Source organism: Xiphophorus maculatus, chromosome 17 (assembly GCF_002775205.1).
Source record: "Xiphophorus maculatus strain JP 163 A chromosome 17, X_maculatus-5.0-male, whole genome shotgun sequence".
In the NCBI taxonomy this organism is placed as follows: domain Eukaryota; kingdom Metazoa; phylum Chordata; class Actinopteri; order Cyprinodontiformes; family Poeciliidae; genus Xiphophorus; species Xiphophorus maculatus.
The window spans coordinates 701,340-726,307 of record NC_036459.1 but is presented as its reverse complement, the minus strand read 5'-3'; the positions used below and the strand labels follow the sequence as shown (position 1 = coordinate 726,307).

The 24,968-nt window shown below is 39.9% G+C and overlaps 1 protein-coding gene across 2 annotated transcripts in view; it reads left to right on the top strand.

Annotated features, from left to right (window-relative positions):
- The window catches only part of LOC102234387 (plexin-B2-like), a 142,367-nt gene that overhangs the window by 76,773 nt on the left and 40,626 nt on the right, over positions 1 to 24,968 (top strand). The window contains exons 4-12 of one of the 2 annotated variants that reach the window (XM_005811200.3): positions 1,523 to 1,582; positions 12,956 to 13,476; positions 14,083 to 14,412; positions 14,502 to 14,634; positions 15,643 to 15,791; positions 15,868 to 16,038; positions 16,870 to 17,004; positions 18,325 to 18,425; positions 18,505 to 18,631. In XM_005811200.3, coding sequence (XP_005811257.2) covers positions 12,961 to 13,476; positions 14,083 to 14,412; positions 14,502 to 14,634; positions 15,643 to 15,791; positions 15,868 to 16,038; positions 16,870 to 17,004; positions 18,325 to 18,425; positions 18,505 to 18,631 — 1,662 coding nt within the window. In that variant the 5' untranslated portion in view covers positions 1,523 to 1,582; positions 12,956 to 12,960. The remainder of the gene's footprint in view (positions 1 to 1,522; positions 1,583 to 12,955; positions 13,477 to 14,082; positions 14,413 to 14,501; positions 14,635 to 15,642; positions 15,792 to 15,867; positions 16,039 to 16,869; positions 17,005 to 18,324; positions 18,426 to 18,504; positions 18,632 to 24,968) is intronic. The other variant, XM_023350590.1, reaches the window with a different exon arrangement.

Sequence of the window (24,968 nt, the reverse complement as noted above, 5' to 3'; positions counted from 1 at the left end):
TTTCTGTTGTTGCTATGGTAACCCCGCCCACACAGAGCTGTGGCTCAGAGTTAGCTTTGCTCTGCCATATTTTGCTCAGTGCTGCCCTCTTTGGGTGGAAGGGTTGCTACTGCAGTTGTTGCACTATTTCAAATGCATGTAAATGCAGCAGAATCCCATTTCCACACAGTCCCACAAGCTTTGACATCAGTTTTACAATTTGAATTTCAACATATATTTTTGAGAAAATATTTATGTTCATTCTTCAACTCAATATTTAAAGAAAATCCCTTTACTGTACTGTCCCTGAGCTTTTATCCAGTTTCTCGATAAATTAAATATTACACACCTTTTTATCATTGATTATAGTTTTTTGAAGATCCTTAGTCAAATATATGCACATAATTGAGCAATAATAATAATTCAGCAATTATTATTAATACTGGTAATACTCGTTAATTAGTTGACGAGTGTCGCTAAAAAGCTTCAAACCCAAAATTCAAAATAACTTTTAGAATTTTGGTTGCATGTTTATTTTTACATATTATATCTAGAAGACATCAGTCAGGCTAATGTTGGTTTTTATTGCACAGCTCAGGTTTAAGATTATTCATCTTCTGTATGTTTACTTCACACTTTGACCACTAGAGCGGCATCAAAGCTCTTCCACTTGTCTGTGTTGTTAAAGCGGTTTGGAGCTAATTAGCCTCAGCAGCTCATCAGGGGTTAATCCAGTGGGTTCATTTTAAAAACTGCTTCCACTGACAGGAGGAGGTTTTTTTAAAATGTGCCGAACGTCCAACAGGTTAAAATCCTCCACAGCTCAGAGGAATCATTGTTCCGGCTGGATTTTAATGAGTCGCTGTGTGTGTGTGTGTGTGTGGGTGTGTGTGTGTGTGTGTGTGTGTGTGTGTGTGTGTGTGTGTGTGTGTGTGTGTGTGTGTGTGTGTGTGTGTGTGTGTGTGTGTTTGGGGGTCTCAGTCTGGGAGGGAGCGTTATCTTTGTTTTAATCAGCCTTGAACAGAGGGAAAAGGAGGGCAGGCTCTGCCTCCTTCTCTCTCTTTGGATCTGTAATAAGCCTTCTTGCTCTAAATCCTTTAATCTGAGCAGGAATGAAGGCCATATCTCTGTCTTCTGGCTCCAGAGAACAATCACTCTCTCTCACACACACACACACACACACACACACACCCGCACATCGTTTCACCAAACACCAGCCTTGTTAACAACGGGGAACTCTTTCTGTCTGTATGTATCTGTATTGTATGTATTTCTGAGGGTTAGAGTTAAGAAAATCTCTCAAACTTTCTAAGTCAGCAGATAAAAACAGTTAAATGTTTGAACAGAAACAAGCTGATGTTCCTTTGTGAGAAGCTTAAGCTGAAAATCTGCAGGATTGGCTGCGATCGGCTTCCTGCTCCGGTGCCTCCAGGCTGATTTAAAATTCAAGAATTTAGCAGAAAGTTTCTCCTAAATGATCCAGAACAATTTGCTTGTTTTCTGGACTAATTTTTTCCTCTTTTTGTGTTTATTTTTTTCCCAGGCTCGACTCGTGGACTAATCCGCCCTTCAGACTGAAGCTGTGATTAGCCTGAATTACGAGGTGATTAATAATCCAATTGTTAAATGAATTACTTCCTGTTTGCTCCATCAGAAGCTTGTCTGAAGTGGTTTTCATTTCCATTGTGGATTTATGATTAATAACGAAGTAAAATGATCGGGATTGTTGGCAGGAAGAACTGCTGGCTGCTTTTATCTCCTAACTCTCTCCAGCAGTGACAGTAATTACGCTTTCGATGGTTTAACCGGCAGCAGCAGAGCAGGTGGGAGGATAAGAAGTCATTTCATGCAAGGAGGAAAAATAGGATTCATCTTTTTAGCTGCAGAGTTTCTTCACAATCCTGAAACACATCGAACAATATGGAGTTATTTGGGGATTTTCAGAGCTTTGATGGAAGCAGCTTGACTCCAAATTGATCATTTTTCTCCTCTGACTGATCCATTGTGTTCATCACTGATGCATTTGAATAATTATATCTTTTCATAACTTTTCTACTAATTATGGCTTTAAATAAAGTTTAAATGTCAAGAAAATCCAACTACAGTTTATGTCAGATTATATCAACATTTTATAACGTAAAATGAAGATAAGATACCAACTGTGTGATTAAATATTGTTTTATCAGTCAAATCAAAGATATTTTATCTGTTTGAAATGAGCAACACTAGTATTAAGATATTAAGAAGCAATATAATTTAGGGATAATTGTAGAAATAGTTAATTATGTTGATTATGAAATGTGAATTGTTTTCATAAGTATACACAGAATAGTAAAACTTCCAGCTGTATTGGAAACACTGCAGGATAAAAACCTAAAACTTTTCAAAAATATGCAAAAATTCAATTTGTAACAGTTTTCATGTTGCTGAATAGAGACTGAACAGCAGTGGGATTTATCTGTTTGAAATAATGTAATTATGAAAAAGCAATGGCATTATAAAATATATTTTACTCAATTTCAGTTTGAGCATGAACAGTTTGATGGCCCCATTAAAAAACCTCGTTTTTAAACGCTGCGTTTTGTTCCAGCAGCAGCATTTGTAGCTACTCCAAGACAAACATGTTGAGTCACAATTATTGTATTTAAGTTGAATCTGTTGCATCATTTTATCCATTTAATTGATTAGTTTTATAATTAAGTCGATACTTTTCTTCTTTTTTTACTTTGTATTGCCATTAGTGTATAAGTGCCTGCTGGATCTAATTAGCATCATAGCTAAATTTACACTATTTATAGCTCCAGTGTTTAAAATGATTATGTTTAAGTAATTTAAAAAGAAATAACATTATATTGTTATAAAAACAGAAGTGGTGCAACATTTCTCCTGCTGCTCAGTTGATATTCTCGCCCTGTTGGAGACCAAAAAGCTGATGATTTATTTTTTTTACCATAACTGGTTCAGCAGGAGAAGAAGGCAGATCACAGATCTAACTAAACATGAACATCAATCTTTGACTCATAAACCCAAAAATCTAAGGTTGTTTTATTCAACCTAACACTGATTTGTTGCCTCACTGACCAATAGTTTCACATTATCAGCAGATAAGCAAATAAAACTCCATCGCTTTGTTTTTGGGATCTGATTGATTCATTCCAGCTCAAATCAACTCCGACGTCCTTTGATCCGTTAAAGGCAGCGACAGAACACCTGTCAGCTCCGGGTTTTTTCCCCTCCTTCGGATCCCAGTTTCATCTTTTCATGTTAAACGTCTCGATCCGGATCCGGCCCACCGAGGGCTTCACTCACAACATCATAAGGACTTCAAAATGAGTCGATGTCGGGACGTGTCGACAGCATTTCAAACGCGAGCCGAACGTCAACGGGAAGAAAGATGACTGCTCCGACGGGAACGCCGACAGATGTGTGGATTTCAGGATCTCTGCTCTGGTTTCGATAATTAAAGCTGCTGCAGGTTCCGGTGCTGAAATGTCGGGTTAGTCACTCGGTCCAGCACCAAATTACATCTGCATATCTGTCCGCAAATTTACCGACATGAGTTGGAATCATGTTTTTTTTCTGCTCTCTTAACTCGCGGCTCAGCAGAAACACGTCTGGGTATTGATCCAAGTCATATTTATTTAAGAAGATTGATTCCCGTCCTTCCCGCCGCTCCGCGGTTCTCCATTCGGTCCCGAGTGATTAAAGAATAAATTTAGTTTAGTTTGCTGATCCGGCTTTGGATTTACACCAGCAAGACTCCAGGAAAAACTTCAAAAGCCTGAAAAATATTAATACTCCAAAAATTCTCAATTGGATTTAGGTGTGTACTTTGACTAGACCAAACATCTGCAACTCTTGCAATCCAAACGTGCCCACATTCCTTCTGTACAATACCAATATAATTTAAAGAGCACTTTAAACACCACAGAACCAAAGTGATGTACACAATCGCATAAAATAAATATGATCAATTATATTTGATAATCAATAAGCAAAGTAATATATAAAATAGTAAAACAAATAAAATCAGAAAGTCACAAAACTTGTTTAAAGCCTCAAATGTTACAGAACCTTTTTTTAAAAACTCAACTTATAATTTTTGATAAATATCTGCTATAAGAAGTTTTTCATTTTTATAAATCACTGTATTTTTTTTTTGTTTTGTTTTAAAATAAGGAAAACATAAAAACAGGGTCTCTGTCTCTGTAAGAAGCTCCTGCTCTGTCCTATCAGTGTCAGTAATCAGGAAAATGCTTTAATCTGTTCATATAATTGTATTAAATTGCATATTATATGAAAAGTTTGGTCCAGTTAACATCGGCTAAATAATCCTAACGTCTAGATATTTAGGTTTCTAAAAGGTTGAATTATTTTTTTTAACAAGAAGCAACAGATCGTTGGGTTCTGGTTTCTTGTTTGGCTTAAAAACTTTCGTATCATGTTGATATTTCCATCTCTGTGGTAACTGGTAGCAAACTGGTTGACTGTTTTCCTTTTTGTTGCACTGGTGTGAGTGGCCCTCTGTTTTTATCTCTCCTCCCAACAGTCGGCCTTTGTTCTGATGCCGACCCGACTCTGTTTCTGCTCTCTGTGCCGCTGCCCTGCTGAGATGTCACCAACTTGCACTTTGCAACCAGAACTTTCAATGACAGCCTGCTTTAAAGTTGATTTATCAGCAGAAGTTGCAGAAGCATAAATGAAGCAGTTCATCAACCCTTCTGCCATTTTCCTCAGTTGAACTCTGGTTTTATTTGGCAGGATGTTTGTTTCTTTGGAGGATAAAATAAGGCGAAAAGACGCCGAGTCGGATTCAGAGCAAAGTGTTTGTCAGGTTTACTGTTTGTTGTTGAAACTAAAAATGCATTTGGCTGTTTTATTACCTGAGTCTGCAGAGGGTTCACACTAAACTGAGACAAACCAACCAAACCCTTTGAACAAGCTGTTCCCCTCCTGGCCTGTGGGGGCATCATCAGAGGATTTTGATTTTGTTTTGGTTAAAGACTTTGATCCATTTCTCCTGCTAGCGCTAGGCTAGCACATTTGTTTTTTTTATTTTTACCCAGAATGCCCTGCGCTGTAGTCCACTTCCTGCTTTTAGAGCGGTCTCCTTTTCGCTTGGCGTTCACATATGCATTCAAACGGAACCAGAGTTCACATCAACTGAACCCAGGCTGAGGTTTGTCGGCGGACCAGAGTCTGTTCTTTTGGTTGATTTCGTTTTTCACATCTCACCAACCGAACCGGACTGTCTGGCCAAACGGACTGGAGTTAAATTAAATCGGACCAAACAGAACTGGTTTGTTTGTGAAGTGAATTCATTTCCAATTGAGACCTTGTAGGGTCTGGTTTTTGGAGATTAGGGTTCACTTTGTCTAAGTTGTCCTGAATTTTGGCATAAACTAAAGCACATCTGATCTTTGATTAATTTACTGTTTGACTAAAAGCTGTCCAACCTCCATTAAACTCCCCTTACACTAATTAAGTTGTCATTTAATCCTATTTGTCATTACGAACTCAGACCGTTCAGCTTCAATTTTACTTCTTGGAACCAAACATGGCGCCCGTCTCTGATGCTTTTTGGCCGCCGTTTGATTCCCTGCCTGCTGATAAATGTTATCGGTCCTTCCCTGTCGTTTCCCCTCCACTGAATCAGTCCTTTTCACTTCTTATCTGAGCCGGGGAATAACTGGACTCCCTAAAGAAACTGCGATCACTGAGCTGCTGTTTCCACAGACGGTGGAAGGGAAAGGAGTCAAAGCCTCAATGCATAACATGCCAGACACTCAGGGCTGCAAATAACCTTTACTCTATCGATTATTCCAATGACTAATTGGATGAAAAAGTTAGCACATTCTGCAGATTTTTTATTTAACCACTTAAATATATTTTAAACATTAGGAATCCATAAAAAATGCAAATAAACAAATAGTTTAAATCATTTTTAAATAAGAAAATAAACATTTGAATGCATGAAATGCAATAACCTTTAGTGAACATTTAATCATTTGCAGCTAAACAAACAGCTTGACTTTACGTCAATACAGTGTAGGGCTGATCTGTTCACTGTTTTTATTTACAGAATATGACTACGTGAAAGCAATTGGCAGCTACAAGCTCTGACTGAGACGAGACACACGATTGTTGAAATAATCGCCAACTAATTTAGTAATCGATTAATTGATATAGAGGCTCAGAAAAAGGCAATTTGCTAAAAGAACATAAAGCATTAATTAAAAAAAACTGTACGAAAAATAAAAGCATTTTGCATTTAACATAAAAAACTAGCTGAGCTTCACAAGGTTGTCATATGTTACCATGGCAACCAGTTGTTCTTACAACTGGGAGCAGCTAATTAGCATCGCAAAAGCTTAAACAATACCTGAACTTTAACCCCTAATGTCAGATAAGTTGAAAAAGATTTAATGGACAAAGAGCTGAGAGAGAAAGAGGAAATTCAAATCATATCCCCTACTCCAACATCTTCTAATCATCCAGCCAGACAGAGATTTAAAGAGAAGCAGCAAAAGCAAAAGAGGTGGATTAGCAGAGCTGCCAACAACTTATTCTTCTTGAAGGAAAATCAACAAGGTTTTAATCTGTGTAAGATTTAGTCTTACACAGATTAACCAAACACACGTTACCTCGTTTTTTTGTGGCTGTTTCTTTCACCAGAAAGATTAAAATGACTCTTAAAGCTTCAGTTTATAACTTTTATAAAAAATGTTTCTTATATATTTATTATAACTGTCCTCATGTTGGAGACAGAAAATCTGTGAAAAGGTCGATCTCCTCCACCTCCTCCCTGAGTTGCTACTGTCATCTGAAGAAATGCACCAAAAACAACCAATCAGAGCCAGGAGGGTGGGAGGGTCTTAGTGCTGCCAATCATTCTCATGTATCCACTGTGAACAACTTACCATTACAGGAAAACTGTTTATTTGCTGTCTTTGGTGGTTATGCTAACTAGCAGTAGCATCAATGACAAGCTAAGCTAGCTGCAGCATAGCAGAGAGCAAAGGGGGTAGTGATTGGCAGCGCTAAGACCCACCTCCTGGCTCTAATTGGTTAACACTCAGAGAAGCCAGTGGATTTTTTTATTTTCAGAGATTATGGTGAGATAAAGGTACATTCTGCAGCTTTAATGTCGATTTAATATTAGAACCAAAAATGTTCTGATATTAAAGTGGCTAATGGTCAGATTGGTTTATGAACACAAATAATTACCAACCAGATCCGCTACTGAGCCATAAAACTTGCTTATAATTCAAATAAAGACATTTTAAAAGGTAAAAGTTGGAGAAGTTCTGCTGAGGAAGAAAGTGATCAGACCAACTCTAACCAGGCAGCTGTTCTCAGATCAGCGCCGTTTCATCGCATCGGTTTTATTTTGCCCAGGAACTCCTCAGGTGCCGTTTGTTCCTCCAGACTGTGTCGCCTTTGCAGGACAAACTGTGTGTCTCTGGAGGAGATTGCCTGTGTGTGTGTTGACAGACGAGCTCCTCCTGCTGTGTGTGTCCGTCCTGTTTGCTGCTTTAGCTTGATTTTCCCTTGCCAGGCTCCTTTATTACCACTAATAAGGAGTCCATTTCCCCCCGGGGTTCCTCCAATCACAGCCTCTGCATCCCTCCAGCTCCGGCCAATCAGCATCCTTGTTCGTCTGGCCCAATGTCATGAATGGCTAATGTCGCCCAGCGGTGGGCTTGAATGTAAATCAGACGTTTTGAAGTGAAAGTTGAGGTGAATTTGACGATAATGAACAGTTTTGGTTGCAGGGAAGTGAATAATGAGGGACAATATGCTGGTTGTCAAGAACAGCATTCAGTCAAGTTAGAACATTGCAGCAGCAAACATCAATAAATACCATCAAAGTGTTTGTTGATCAAACGCAGTTTTAACTATTTAAAAGAAATTCAGTGTTCCATCAGTTTTGCAGTTTTCTGGACGTTTGTTACAGATTTCAGGTGCGCAGGAGCTCAATCAATCAATCAATCAATCAATCAATCAATCAATCAATCAATCAATCAATCAATCAATCAATCATTTAGATTTGAATAACACATTTCAACAAGCAGGCAGTTTAAGGATTTTACATCACAGAAACACAAAAATAAAAACACCAGACAGTCACCAGTTGACAAAATTACATTTTTACCAAATGTCATTATCAATAATTACGATCAAAGTCAGTTGTTATGAATCAAAGAGAGCCACCTTAGTGGGTCTTAGTCCAGATTTAAAGGAACTCAGTGTTTCGGCTGTTTTGCAGTTTAGAACTGGATGATGTGCTCCAGCTTCCTGGTTTTAGTCAGAATGCCAGCAGCAGCATTCTGGATCAGCTGCTCTGAAGGTTGAGGTCAGAGGTCAGCCTCATCTCTCTCCTTTTAACCTTTTTATCGTCTTCTTTCTGGTGCACCTACAGACTTGGCAGCATCTCATCCCTTCAGAGGAAAATATTAGAATCTGAATCGTCTCCAGGCAGAGAATAGACGACTTTTAACCACATTCATCAAATGCATGTGATATCAAATGAGTTTTTTGAGACAAAAATGTGACTGCCAGACAGAAAAAAGAAACATTCAATCAGCAGACTCAAACCGCGGTCGGCCTCAGATGTGCGCAGTCCCGGTGGGACGTCGAGTGTCAGAAAGCAAGGATTGTTTGAAGCGGTTCCCACGGGTTGGGATGTGGAGGGAGGCGCATGCAGAGAGAAACATGCGAGTGATGAAGAGACGACTGAAGGAACGAGGCTTAAGGAGGTTAGACAGGAGCAGATAAATCTGCGAGCCTTTATTCCCCCAGCTGGAGCTTCAACACACATTCCTGGATTCAGCTTCTCTACAAACTTTTCAGCCAGAGCTTTCGACTTATAAAGACTCCCATTCGTTTTGACCTGTTTTTTTAAGTTTCCATGACCATGTTTGTACGTTATTCCAGTTTTCTACCAAATACAACTCGCTGGTTTTAGATTTATTGGCAAACTTCTGTCTGACTCATAAATCCTTAAATCAGACCTTTAGATGGATACTGGCTGATGGTTTCTGGAAACAAAGGAACATGACAGTGGCAGAGCAAATATTCAAAACATGTCCTGGTCTTAGGAGTCTGATAATTCAGAACCACCTGATTGCTACAGATTAGCTTCTCTAACATTTGGTGTAGATCTCAGGATGTTTTCATACCTGATAGTCCTGCAGTTTCAGTTCGATTTGGAACCAGAACTCCATCATCTGTTCCACCTCCAGCTGCTGTGGTTCTGACCCAAACCAACCTGTTCCCCTCCTGGCCTGTGGGGGCGCTGCACCAAGAACCACTGAAGGAAACGACACAAAAACCTCTGAAGACACTGAGAGCAACTTCCTTCTTCACCAGATGGAAACAAGATGGAGGCGTCAGATTTTAGCAATAGCATTTTTAATCCAACCAAAGCTAACGTGCTAGCCTAGCGCTAGCAGCAGAAATGGCTCCTGGTCTTCAGCCAAAGACTAAAGAGAAATCCTCCAACCGCATGACAGTAGTCTTTTCCAGCGTCCAATCAGATCGGTTTGAAGCAGAAATTAACCCCCAGTGGGACCAGAAAAGACGCTCCACCATCCATCATTGCTGTTAGCTGATGTTGCTTGTGCGTCTGATTTAATGGCGTACCAGAAACGCACAAAATCAAACGTTCCACTGAAAGCTTTTGTATGTAACAAAAGGAAAAATGGGGGCGTGCCGTGGTGGCGTAGCGGTTAGCGCAACCCATATTTGGAGGCCTTGAGTCCTCAACGCGGCCGTCGCGGGTTCGACTCCCGGACCCGACGATATCTTCCCCCCTCTCCTTCCCCGTTTCCTGTCAGCCTGCTGTCATATAAGGGACACTAGAGCCACAAAAGACCCTGGAGGGGTAAAAAAAAAAAAGGAAAAATGTGATTTCCCTGATTTAAGAGCCTTCCAGGCTCTGAAAGAACAACCCCATTTTGAGGGCAATAATTTAACTGCTACCCCTGGAACAGAAGGTTCCAGGTGTAGCATTATCTGGAGCGGTCCAGAACTTTAGTAGAGTTTTCCAAACCTATTCCGCTTTATTGTCTAAATGTTTCATCCATCCATCCAAATGTCTTGAACGAGTCAAAAAGTCTTGAAAAATATTGTTTGGTTCAAAAAAGTAATAAATGTAAATGTTTTTCTACCCTGTCGTCGGCTTTCACACCAGAATTTTTCTCGTCTTTAAAGCTGCATAATCCAGCAGTTCACGCATTAAAAGTGTCATACACCTTTTCTCCCTTCAGGTAATTTCTTTGCTTAACTGTAGGAAGTGGAAATAATTTCCGGTTCTCAGCGTTACCTGTCATACAGTCCATCCATCATTCAGTAAAAATCCTTTTCATCCTGGTGCAACGATTTATAACGGTGGGCCGGTGGCACAAAGGCTTTATTGAGGCCGTTGATCTTTTAAGTAGTGATCCTTTTGTTTGCAATAATTATCCTAAAGCCTCATAATAACCCTTCAGCGGTTTAATTATGTTTATATAGTGGGGCAAGGTTTTTATCCTTAACAAGCTCTGATGAAGGGGCTTTATCTAAACGTTTCACATCCATAAAATCCCGTCTGTTGTTTTCAAGAGAAACACAAACACACCTTCAACACAAACTGAGTTTATTCCAGCCCTGACAGCAGTCAGGCTGAACTGGGGGATGAAAAACGCTTCAGAGAGAAAAGCAGCTGAGATGGAAACAGAAGATGATTTTAGCCCTTTGATGTCGCAGATCCTTAACGGGTGAGGCGGGGAACATACCTACTGGGTTTGGCTTGTTTTAATGTTACAGGGAGAAAAGGTGTGACATTCAAAGACAGCAACAGATTAGATTTATGATAAAAGTGTGAGGCTGACTCTAATAAGCTCAGAAGGTTTTTGGTTCACTGACTGAGAAGATCCTGCAGCACAATTCAAAGATAAATTCAATTTAAAAATACTTTATTTATCTTATTATTTTCCTGGACGATAAATTGTCCCTGTAATTACTACCTTAAACAATAATGTTGTGATTTTGAGACAATTTGCAAGTAAAAGACCAATAAACTTTAATTTAAGAACATTTAACATTGGAACTGGGAAATAATTTAAATATAAAAAATGAAAAACAACCAAAAACAAAAATAAAAACCACTTACAACCGAAGCTGACAGGTTTAGTCACCACTTATATCATCCAAATGTCTTCAGTCTCTGTGGAAGGTGAGGCTCCAGTAGCAGTCAGTGTTACAACAAATCTAAAAAGGCCTCTGACTGAAGACCATTGCTGTATGACAGCTTCATGACATGCTAATCCACCTTGTTTGCATTTCCGCACCTCTTTAAATCTCTACAGATGTTGGAGTAGGGGATACGATCCTAACAAAAGAGATGGCTTGAACTTCCTCCTTCTCTCTGCCTCCTTTTCAGCTCCACTGGGATGATTTGGGGTCAAAGTTCAGGTGTTGTTTGAGCTTTTGAGATGCTCATCAGCTGCTTAAGGTTTACAAAACTAAACACCTTGTTACCACGTTTTGCATCATATAAACTGTAAATATTTACATATTTACAGTTTATATGACTATATTTAATTATTCTGTATGTAAATATGTAGTTTATATATTTACTGTCTATATAAAGATATTTATATATACAGTTTCCTCTTCACTAAGAGGAAACTTAGTGAAGGTATTTCACTAATACCTTCTCAGGTTTCAGTGAAAAGGTATCCTAAAATTTGGCCCTTATATTTAATGTCCAAATAAATAGAAGCTGTAAAACAAGATGGCCGCCCTGGGCGTTTTGACATCTATAGAAACCCAACAAGTTCATTGGCGGGGGAAAAAATATAGATTTTCCAAAAATGTAATATTTAAAAACCCAAAATTCAATTTAATCAATAAAGTAATGTGTCTCCTAACATTCTTGCCCAACATCAGTGTCTGACCTCATAAATGTGCCTCTGAAAACTCATCCACCATATTAAACCCTTAAAGAGCCAGGTGAGCGAATACTTGTGATACCGTTGTGCATTTTCATGTTTAGTTCCTTTATTTTTTGTGTGAAATTGTTTCTAAGCCTCTTGATGTTCCTGGGTGATTTAGGAGAGCAGGGAGATGAATCCTGGTGATAATCCCCCGGCGCCGAGGGGAGTTCAGTTTGCAGAAAGACAGTGAACGCATCGTCCAACTGACCCACCTGACACAATTATCTGATACCTGCAGAGAAAACCAGCGGTTAGAAATTAACAAAAGGACGTTCAGGGTTAAAGCTAATTAGAGTTAGCTTTAATAATCCAGATTTAATGCAAATACCTGGAGGTTTTTCTGGATTTGGTTGATATTCCAGGTAAAATGGAACTCACTGTCTCCAGTTTAATCTCTTGTTTAATCTCTTCTAATCTAATCTGGCCCTGCTCCTCCAGCTCTCCTCCAGTAAAGGATGTTCTGGTTTTAATGGGAAGCTTTGTTATTTCCTCTGGTTTGTTTTTGCTCTCAGCTCAAAGTGCAGCTCAAACTCTTTAAGCATAAAACCATTAAAGCTAAATTTAGGTGTTATTTATTAAAGAGCAGTTTGGTAAAGGAAGAGTTTTAGTCACAAATAACTTATTTAAAAACTTTTTAAAAATGTGCACATTGTGTTTTACCTTCATTCTGGAGAAAATGTGTATTTTTCCAGTTCTGTTTTCTTAAATATTAGTTTAAATTTTTATTGAATGCTCATGTATTCAGACTATTATTCACAATAGTTCACCACCAACTGTCATATCAACTTATTTTATCAAGGATGGTTTTGATTTTAATTTTTATTTAATGGTCCTATATTCAGGATAAGATTATTTACAGTAGTTGACCACTAGGGGCAACGTTCCACTAACTCATGTCAGATCGATTTTTTTGGTTTTCGTTGCATTCTTAAATCAATCCACTAGGCGTCACTAAATTTAACAACCAGCTGGTGTTTTTTGGTTTTGTCTTCCAGACACGATGGAGCGGTGGTGGGCGTGGCGGCTCACCGTGGTCGCCATGGTGACGGCTCACCTCGGCCCGTGCCGCGGCAGGGACCCGGAGTTTTCGTCCGCCACGCGGATCAACAACGTGGTGGTGGACCCCGCCACGGGCCGGCTGTACGTCGGCGCGGTCAACCACCTCTACCAGCTGGACGCCGACCTGGAGAAGGAGTCCAGCTACGTAACGGGGCCCAAACTCGACAGCCGGCAGTGCACGCCGCCGATCAACGACAAATCCTGCGCGGACGCCCAGGACATGCCCAACCACAACAAGCTGCTGCTGCTCCACCCGGACAAGAACCAGCTGGTGGTGTGCGGCAGCCTGTTCAGGGGCCTCTGCTCGCTCAGGAGCCTGAACGACGTGAAGAACGAAGTCTACTTCAACAACAACAAGGGCGAGAAGTCGTACGTGGCGAGCGCCGACGAGAACGTCTCCGTTGTGGGAGTGATGTCATACTACAAGAAAGACAAAGAAAACCTCACGGTTTTCCTGGTGAGCAGGAAGCAGAAGCTCCGCCCACTCCTCCGTGTTTACCAGAATAAAATCTAAATATTACAACAATAATGTCAAAATAAAAATAAGGTAAAAATAAGAAGAATAATGGTGAAATATTACATCACTAATGTAATACTTTCAATATTACATTAGTGATGTAATATTTTGTGAATTAAGTTAAAATATTACAACAATAAAGTCATCGTGTTCTGACTTTCTCAGACTTTATTTAAGCTCCTTATTTGTTGTATCCCCTTTCTAGCGTCGTTGACTTTATATTGTTTTATTTTGTATAATATGTGATTGACTTCCGGTTTTTGATTTAGTGCTTTTCTTTTGATAAGAGAGCTTCCGCTGTTTATATTATAGAACGGCAGCTTAACCACAAAAGGAACGAAAGACGGGTTGCAGCAGCGTAGTAAAAATGCATCTTAGCGGCTCCCTGATGGAGACACCAGCTCTTAAAGTCAAACTCGGTTTGCTCCCAATAAGCCTGGCTGCTCATCAGTAAAGCCACAATCCTTCATTTTTTCCTATCGTTCCATCCTATTATTTTAATTTCTTATTTCTCTTCTATCTCTGCTTGATGTTTTTCTCCGTCAGGTTGCTAAAGGCCAGAGCGTCTTTGACACCAGCATGAAGCTCATCTCCACTCGCGTCCTGGAGGAAGTGGGCGACTGGGACGTGTTCGAGAACATCATCGAGACCGCGGCGGTCCAGTCCAATCCCTTCAGCCCGAAGTACGCGCACGACTTCCGCTTCAGCTTCAAAAGCGACGGCTACGTCTACTTCCTGTTTTCCCGGAAGCTCAACTCGCATTTCCACAAGAACTTCACGTTCATCTCCCGGATGTGTGAGGAGGATCACAACTATTACTCGTACACGGAGCTGCAGCTCAACTGCAGCGCCAACAATGAGTTCAGCAAAGTTCTGGTGAGGAGAACCAGCCGGTCCAGATGTTTATTATTGTTACTCATTTTTATAATAATCCAAACCTCAATCTGCTCTCTCTGGTGTTCCAGGCAGCTTTTGTTGGACCAGCAGGCGAAGCCTTGGCTCAGAGTCTGAGCCGGTCCAGTCAGTACGGACCCATCTCAGCTCATGACAAAGTTCTGTTCGCCACCTTCAGCGATGAGGGTGACAACTCAGCCATGTGTATGACACACTTTCATGTTTTTGTAACTTTTTTTATCCGTTTGGTTTCAGAAAAATGTCCTGTAGACTAATGTGCAGTGAGGTTCATAACAGACGCCACCTTCTCTTTCTGTTGAAGAAAAAAATCTTCCTGTTTCTACTTTATTTTATTTTCATAAGAGAGGGTCTTCAACGCTTCTGTTCCGCTTGTATTTTTTTCCTCTGACTGTTTTCAGTCTTTCCAATAAGTAGAAGAACAGCACTTGTTGCTCGTTGTGTCCATGGGGCTCAGCATCGCCCCCTGTCAGTAAGACACGGTACTTTCTGCCTTTTCTCTGCACATTTATGGCCAATCAGAAAGATATATTAATCAAATATATCAAACAGACTATTGAATATCAACATATGTAGGAAATGTGTAATTAAATAAGCATGTTAGCTATATACTATATATACAGCGCCCCCAGAGGTGAGGCACGGCACTGCACTGCCTCACCTCAGTCTTCAACAGGAAATGCGTACATTCAGCGATTTTGACCATGAAAATGTTGAAGTGCCAAATTAAAAAACTATTTATAGACATTTTTCTCATCATTATTAGCATTTATTTTACTTCTCGTGTGATTATTTTTACGTTACTTTGGTGGTTTCCTCCACAGATTTGATCAGATGAAGCACCGTGAATCCAAAGATTAAATTCTGCGCTTTCTTTCTGCGTACACAAAAGATTTTAATGCTGAATATTTCTCTCACAGAATACTATAAATGAAACAATGTTGCAGTTTTCGTCTGTAGCAATTCAGTAGTTTTTATAAAGCTGGTTTGTGTTCTTTTGGACCCCCAGGCCAGCAGGGGGCCCTAAGCAGTGGCAAAGTTTGCTTATACCTCTGTCTTTTTACATAGAGCTTGGTGAAAAAGTATGCAGCCTTCACAGATTTCTTATGTTTTAGCTTTTTTGTTGTTTTATTTTCTTAATGTTTCATATTTAGCTTGAGTGGAGATAGATTTTGTTTCTGCTCCTGTTTTCAGGTATGTACCCTTTAAAGTTCATCAAAGAACAAATTTATAAAGTCATAGACGCCTGTTACAACCATGAGGGCCTCATCAACAACCAGCTCGCGGTTTATTCGCCTTATTCTAATTCTAATTCCAAGCCTGAGGAGCTGTGCAGCGGAAAGGTACTAAAATCCTCTCCTGAAACGAAGATGAAACACAAATCTGATGTTTTAAATGAAAACTCTCCTCTTTCACCAGAAAGGCTTGGAGATATGTGGAGCCGAGCATCTGCCCTCACCGCTGGCCAGTACGGCTGAATTCGCCTTAATGGCTGAGCCGTCATGGAAGCATGAGGGTCACCTGACTGCTGTGGCTGTTGCCGTGGAGATGGGCCATGCTGTGGCGTTCCTGGGCGCCCCCGATGGAGAGGTGACAGATTCTTAAATCATGACTTTATTCACTTACTGTTTGTGGGTTAAAAATTACACTAAACATGCATTTTGGTTGACAAAAGCTAGCAAGATAACATTAGCGCCAATCTTTGCTAATGTTCACTAGAACAATTTATCTTCCAGAAAGATTTCAGATAATCCATCTGGTGCTACATGTGTTAGCAGCTAGCTTTAGCAGCTAACTGCTAAATGTTGGTTTAAATGATCTGGTAGACATAAATTTTACATGAAGAATTATTAAACAAATAAATTACATTATTTTATCCCTGGAAAAATTTTCTTAGTTGACAAAAATCTAGCAAGCTAGCATTAGCGCCAATCTTTGCTAATGTTTTTATTCACAGCTACATAAAGTATATGCAAATATTTCCTTCTGCCATCTTGGATTGTCTGCATATCAACTTGTTGGAAATGTTTTAATCCGTTTCTTTACGGATTAAAACAAGAAACCCTCATTGGTTTCATGAGGGACTCGCATGATAAATTAAAACAAACTCAATCATTTTTAGTTGCATGATTTATTGTTTTTCTCTTTTTCTACCACAAACCTGGATGACAAAAGTAGTTTCTTTTTTTTTAATCTTTAAAATGTCTTTCAGTTCCAGTGTTAAACACTCACTAGAATTTAAAGTTTATTGTTCTTGTTTTATTACCACTAAATTACTTAAAGTGGTCTCAAAACAACAATATTAAAGTTCATCACAGTAACTTCTGGTTAAAATGTGTTTTGCTGTCGCCGTCCTGCTGCCACTGTGGTTCCGGCTCTGCGCTGGCGGTAACGTTTCCACTTCCTGTTTCTGCTCTGCAGGTGCTGAAGCTGCATCTGTCGGCTCAACCCGAGGTTTACGGCCAGCCGCTGAGCGGCGCCTCCAGGCACAAGGTCAACAAGAACCTGCTGTTCGACTCCAGCCTGCAGCACCTGTACATCACCACGGAGACAAAGGTCGGAGCCCATTGATTGTTCCGTTTACCGGATCCATTGCTCCACGCTTCCACCCGTCCAAAGCGACCCGGAAGGTCGAGGCGGCGGCGCTAGCTAGCTCCTGTTTCCCCCTTTCATCCATCAAGCTGCTGACTTAATGAGCCCTTCATTTATTCCCTCTGTCCTATTTGATCATTTATTCACTCTGTCGACTAACACCAACACATCCGTCTGCATTACCGCACACAAGCCGCTGCTTGATTTATTCACTCCGTTTCTCTTCCTCTCCCTCATCCGTCTTTCTTTGCTTTGTCCTTTCATCTTTTCCGCAGCCGAGGTGAAATAGATGTTATTGATTTTAGAAATGAATTAATTACAAAGCACTTCAAGAGAGCAATTTGCTTTGATCAAGTCGAGCGACGACGCTGGAGCTCGTTCCATCTGCTCATTTAAATTTATTAGACGGCGCTCAGCGGCTTGGAAGATGTTCAACATAAAGAAACGTCAGGAGGAAGAATTAACGTTGTTTTAAAGTAACGACAAATGTGGGATTTGGGCAGAATTTCAAATTTTATATTTTTTTACTGAATTTATACATGAATATTTAAATTTTTGGTGTTTTTTGCTGACAAAGATTTTCTTCAGACAGAAAAGTAAACGAGTACAAAACCATTTATAGTCCTTAAACTTTTACAAACTTCAGTTTATTTCACTGAGATTAATCAACACAAAGCAGCAAAATAAAGAAAACAGGGAAGCAAGTCGCTTAAAAACTGCAACAAAGTTTTGTACAAGATCATCAAACATAAACAACCGATCAATAACAACACAGATCAATTGATAAAAGCAGCTTCCAGATTCTTTTAAATTAAATTTTTAAAAATTAAATAGAGATTTTTATTTATTTTAAGTAAAATTTTAAAATCACTAAAACATTTTATTTTATTTTTATTTATTTTTAAATTCTAATTAATTTTTAAAATGTGATTTATTTGAAGTAAAATGGATTAAATATTTTTTTTATTAAAAATTGTTTTTAAATTATTTTTGCATGAGTTTTTTATGGCCAGCTTTGGGTCGTTAATGAAGTATTTTCTGAAACAAAAAACAAAGTTTAAATGTAACTTTGTGATTGTTTAGTAGTTTATTAATAAAACATTCTAATAAGATTTATTTATTTAAAGAAATTCAGAAAAAAAATATTTTTTTACTTATTAAAAAAATACATATGTATATAAATAAATTAAATAATAAAAACAATTTAATTAGAAAAATAAATTAATTACAATAATAATGAAATTAAATGAAACTAAATGAAATGAACTTCCTGTGAACTTCCAGATCACCAAGGTTCCGGTCCAGACCTGCCATCTGATGGCCGACTGCCACTCCTGTGTTCAGATGAAGGATCCGTTCTGTGGCTGGTGTGTCCTGGAGGGACGGTGAGCCACTCCTAAACCGCGCCGCCTGATGTGGATCCAACAAGCTGCTAGAAATCAAGCCGCCATGTTGTTTCTCCAGGTGCAGCAGGAAGCAGGACTGCAGCAGGTCAGCAGAGACGAACGCCTGGCTCTGGTCTCCCGACGGGAAGTGCGTTGAGATCGCAGCCTTCGACCCGCCGAACATCAGCTGCAAGAAGACGAAGCAGGTGGGTGAAAATCGCAGCGAAGAATCAGAACAAAGTTTCTCTGAGGAGACGCCATCTTTAATCTCACCTCACTTCTTAACCTTTTATCAGTCAATCTGTTTTAAATTGCTGTTGATGGTGCAGCAGCTGTCGTTACTCCTTATTTCTGTGAATTATCCATCAGCAGAGTTGGGTAGTAACTAGTTACCTTTACTCAGTTACAGTTACTACAGTTACTTTCTTATGAAGTACTTCTACTCCTACTTGAGTGAAATGTCTGGATTCCCTACCCACTGAATGACACAGAGACACACTTGCAGATTTTCCTTGTGGGTTTACGTTAGCTATGTGAAAATGTGGTTAGCCAGCTAGCTGCTAAAGCTAACCTTTAAAACTGTTTTAAGTTTTAAAGCCTTATTTTAAAAAAAATTATATCTTTATCTGGTGAACTTTTATAGACGTACTAACCTTATAAATCACCTTATTTTATCCCTGGAAAAAACAATTGTTGACAAAATGCTAGCAGCTAACATTAGCAGCACACTTTGCTAGTATTAGCTTGAGTAATTCACCTTCCACATTGATTTTAGCACAAAATTAATCACATTTGATTTTATTTTCAAAATAATTTTTTCTCAATGTTCTAATAAATAAATACAGATAAATTATTACATTTAATTGTTAAATTATGCTTATGGGTTCCAGCTATTAGCTATTTCTAAATGTAATTAGAGAGCTAGCTGTTAAAGCTAACATTAAAAACTCTTATGATGTTGGGATTTCATACAGTAAACTTTTATTTTACATGTCAGAAGTATTACATTTAAATATATTTTTGTAGTTTGGTTAGGCTTTTAATGACTTTTCTCCTCATAAATTAATAAAATTATATCTTATTCTGTTTTTTGTCCTTCTGAAAAATCTAAAATTTATATTAGAGAATAGATTGATAGTAGCATGTAACGGCTAAGTCGATAAATTTCAGTCTGAGCGCTGTAGCCCATATGTTTTCATTAGCTGAACTCCTGCAGAGGATGTATGATTCTGTCTGAACCTGAATTAGTGGGACATTGATCCAAGTGTCCGGGACGACGCAGTGTCCTTCAGCCTGACTTTACAATGTAAAGTATGAGTTCCTCTTTGTTTAAGGAGAGATAGAGTTGTGTTTTAAAGACATTAAATTAATCAGATGACATGAATGTTTGCTTTATGCAGATTGCTGCATTAGTTGATGGCGCTCTCACAATCATCCTCATCAGATGTGTGATAATGCAATCAGATCAGGCTGTAAAAAACAAAACGCAAACAGAAGTTGATGTTTGAATTATTTTAAAATGCAACAGTAAAGACATTTCTCTCAGTTTTCTAATCATTTTTGGAAAATTGGGAAAGTTTTTGCACAGTTTTAAACATTTAGTGAACAGAAACATAACTCAAAATAAGTGATATCGCACATTTAAAGATTTCAGAATCGTGGATTTATTTCAGAATATTATTACAGGAACCCAGAGATGAATTATGAGTGCTTTGCAGCAGAGCACTTACTGCATTCATCTGTTGAACATGATCCTCATGAGATAAATCAGTTGTTTATAAGCAACTCTTATTTTTAATAAACATAATGTGATATTCTTTTGTTTAAAAATGTTGGGTACAGCTTGAATTATTTTTAGGTCTTTAGAAATATCTGAAATAATTACATAGATAATTTATTTATTTAGCCCCATGCTGTTTAAAATAATTGAAAATTATAAGTGGAGATGAGCTTTATGACAAAATATTAATATTAATAATTGATGTGAATAATAATTCGTCATTCTGAAGAATGAATACTTCTCTTACAGAAATAAAATCTTAATCAAACTGAAAGAAAAATGAGAATATTTCTGTCTTTTTCTCAGACTGGAGGATTTATTTAAAATGATTCACCACTAATTAAGACCAGTTCTAATCTCCTCACTGCTTAATAAATAATGGACTCAAAACATTTACAGCATCTGGCCTCTTCTGGTGCAGAATGATGACATTAATGACATAAATGTCAAATAAAATCAATTTTAAGAAGTTTTTTGACAGCAGATGCTTTAAAAACTACTGGATGTGTCCTTATAAAATCAGATTTCTTTTTCTTATGAAAAGATCAGAATTGGGTCAAATTTTCCTCCTATGTTCTCTATAAGACACCAAACAAACCGATTTCCCTCACCAACATTAAATCTCACAAAACCTCTCGAGTCCAAGCGTGAGTTCAGAGTTAGGCTGAAAACATTTCACGATCTCAGCGTTTCATATCAGCCAATATCAATAATTATTGATTCGTTTTTTGTTTTGAATATCTGAAATGCTGCCAAACATGAGGCGTTACCTTTCCCCATTTATCCAGTTTTCACTTCAAACTGCTTTTCTATTTTTAAGAAGATATGAAGCACCGAGGAGAAACTTTCAGCTCAGCAGGTCGTTGCTAGGCAACCAAAGAGTGCAAGAGTTAGTTGATTCCACCAAACTAGCTTTAGCTTAGCTAGCCGCTAGAGGTTGAGCTTTAACTGAATATTATTTTGTGAGTGTCAGCTTGGAGTTTGTTTTGATTAAATCTGGAGCGCTGAACCTTCACAAAGACAAAAATGTAGAAATCCAGTTAATGTAGTAAATTTGACCTTGGCCTTGTTTTCCTTAACGACTAACTCATGACGAGTTCTGGCTTCAGGTTTTAATCTGATAAGACAAGCGGATTGTCAAGAAAACTGGCATAGGGTGTGAGATCTTTCCGGGTGCATGCAGAAAAGGGTGCATAGAGGCCTAAGAGAAAATAAGTAATCTTGTAGTTTGATTAAAAGCTAATTAAATTGAATATGAAGGAATGGTAAAATGAATACAAGTAATCACATAATAACCTTCTGAAATGTATTATCTGAAATGTGATCTGTAATGATTTCTGTAATGAATTAACTGTGGAAAGATTATGGTTGATGAATTATAATAAGTAAGAGATGTGATTGATTGTTAACTAAGGATCAAACTTGTGATAATGTGAAGTTGTAATCATTTGAAATTAATTCAACAGGTTTAACAACAGATTTAATGTGTTTAATGAGCTATAATATATAATAGTGGGTTATAGAAAAAGAGAGGAATACAGCACAGTCCTGAAACAGGAAATGTCGCAAGCAGTTCTGAACAGATGGTCAGAGCGCACAGGATGGTTGGAGTGTTGAGTTTGGCTGAAGCAACGGAGAAAGGAGAAGTACGGGACTTTCCACTATGGTCAGAAAAAATAGGTTGAGAAATGTGGGGGCTTTTTCATGAGAGACAACAGATGTGAAGAAAGTCACGTAGACCCAACCTCCCCATACACACACATGGTGGTGAGATGCATAAAAAGGGGCTGAAAAGAGGAACCAGCCGTTCCCAGTCCGACGGCGCAGAAGGAGAGACAACTTGCTGAAGCAGATTGAGCCACGGACCGCACTTCAGAACCACGGGGGAGCTCGGACTTCACACCGCCAAGAAAGGACTGGGTTCCATCGCCCCATCCCTGGTTCTTCATTCGATCGTCGGTCTCGTCTCAGCCCAGCACTTACAAACTCTGCAACAAGACTTGGAGGAAGGACAAAGCTCCCTCAGGGATGAGGAACTGGGTTTTGCAAAAGGATTCGGACCCGTTCTGCTTTGTTTCTTTTCTAAAGAGGGTTTTTTCCACACAAGGCAAAGACCTCAACCAAGGATGCTAGAAATTCCTGTTGCCAAAGATCCACCATCGTCTGGGTATGAGTTGAATCTGCTCATTGAAATTCCATCTCAGAACTTGCGACTTTAGTCAGGGAAAAGAGGACAGGGTAGTATGATTGTACATGTAAATTTTATTACACTGTTTTTGAATTATTTACGATTGATTATTGATTTGTATGTCGCATATCCCTGCTTAAGCTTGCTTAATAAATTTATACTATAAAATTCTAAAGAGGTTGGTGGACATTGGAATTAGTAAAGTCATTTAATCTTCGTTCAGTTCTTTTAATTAAGGTAAAACTAATGTACATGATTCCAGTAAATAGGAGGCTTCATAATTTCCTTTGGTGAGAATAAATAATGACCCTGGGACTTACATCTAAGTCACTAAACATAATCTAGCCGGTTCCAAGTGCAAGTTATGATTAGAAAGTGGGCTACCGTTAACAGAAGTGGTTATTGGAATTATGCAGCTGTGAGGGCTACTCAGCTGATTGTTTCTTAACTGTAAAGGGTCATAACTTCTGGATTGAAGGTAGTTAGAGCTAGACGAATCACTTTCGCCACCAGTTTAAATAGATTATCTCTTATAGAGTACTTTTAGGGTAATACCCAGGTCTCAGAGATTTTCCGGACCTGTTAGACAGAGAACTGGTCAGTAGGCAGCCCTGGGTAGTAGTGAGGAGTGGGCGGGGCTGACTATTGCAGGATAACCTTCATGGCGCCCAACGTGGGGCGGCGCACAACTGAGTAGGCGGGCCCCAAAGATACCAAGTCGGTGAAAACAGATGTGAGACTCTGAATAGCTCACTTGGGTTACTAACTCTTGGGGAAAAGAGTTAGTGGTGACTGATAAGGCCATCAGTCACAACCCTCGCAGTAACTGTATAGCATACAGGTGAGGGAAAGCTTCTACTGAGGATAGAATGACCAGATCCAGACAGTGAAGCCAGTAGCCAACACAGCCTGGACCCATCCCTACTCGAAGGCGCAAAGAGAGGCTTTGGGGGATAGGCGACTCGAAGACAAAGACAACTATGAGCGAAGAAGAAGGAGGGGAACTGGATCCCCTGCAAAAGCCAGCAATGGGACAAGGGGCAAGCGACACCAGCCGGGACTGGAGGAGTCATCAATCCCGTCTTTCCCAATCCACTATAACACGACTTCCTACAAAGTTAATATTACTCGGTGATGGATTGGAATCCTGGACTGAAATAAATAAGAAGATGTTCTTTGGATCTCACTACGCCACCGGTAAAGACATGGCTCAGGAATTAATGGAGATCCTAGTGAGGAATCACATATACTACTGCACCCAGCTCAACCATGGCCACCGCCTGGGGGTCGTCAGATGCCCGGTGAAGGTTGCTAAGAAGGCGGAGGTTGGGGAGTGGCTGGAATGGTTCGCTAGACTCCTTGAAGGATGGACAGATGGTAAGCTGCGGACTGTCTACAGCCCCTCCGAAAAGTATGACAGCATAGTAAAAACAGCTACACTGGCAGCGGGCATCGACGGAATCCTGGTGAACCCTCTCGTTAGAGGAGTGCGCCAATATAAAGAGTATACTGAGGTCATGCAGAGACTTTCAACCTACAAAGAAGGCAAGGAAAAGGAGCAAGCCCTCGAAGAGGCAGAGTCGGAGGTGGCTGAGGCCCCATCCCGACTGCCCAGCAGAACCACGACACCGACTCGCCAGCAGAAGCAACCTCCGAGGGATCTGATAGACCTGACGGGCGGCAGCGACGACAACGGCGGCGGTGACAGCAGCGACGACAACGATGGAGGTCCCTCAGCTCCACCGGGTCCATCGCGGAACGAGGACATCCCACCTGCACCGGCCAATGAGGAAGACCCCGAGGGACCACTCGTCGGCGGTTTCACCGAGGAGCAACTGGAGCAAGAGGCCAGGGACTGGTCCCCTCGACAAAGTCAGGGGCCCGGGTTTCATCCCCGAGTCCACAGCACGGAGAGGAGGCATCTACTACCACCTTCGACGACCCCAGCGGCCAGCAGTTCCGACGAGGACGAGGAGGAATCGGACGAGGAGCAGCGGGGCCCCGGTCGCCCTAAGAAGAAGACTCAGAAATCGGACACCTGGAGGATGGCCCGAGAATTAGCCGAACTACCACCGGGGGCCAGCAACGTTAGGCTGCAGACCGGCCTCCGGGTTTATCAGGTTATTGGAAGAATATGGGATCTTGAAGGTGACGGACTGATTGTGTTCACCAATGACAAATACAAGATCCACAATCGAAAGTTCAGACACAGCCTTGAGGACCAAGCAGGGCAAAATTACAAAATGGATTCAAAATTGCTAGAAGCCACCTGTAGCCCAAAAACAAGGGGAGAAGTAGTCTTGATGAACGGCTATAGTCTCCCTTATGGGGCTGTAATCCTAGTCCCGATTGACGTCTACCGAAAAGGAGAGAGTTTGGAGGAATATCGGAAGAAGATGTGGCATGGACTCGAGCGGGGCCTGACGGCGGCCAGCAACGAATGCATGAGAAGAGTGATAGTGAGTGTACAGGGACTGAGATCGCCAGATCTGCCAAGGGACACCGCCAGATCAATAGCGGAGAACGGAGTGGTGAATATAGCCAAGACCAACAGTCATTTCTTTGTGTTCAAAGA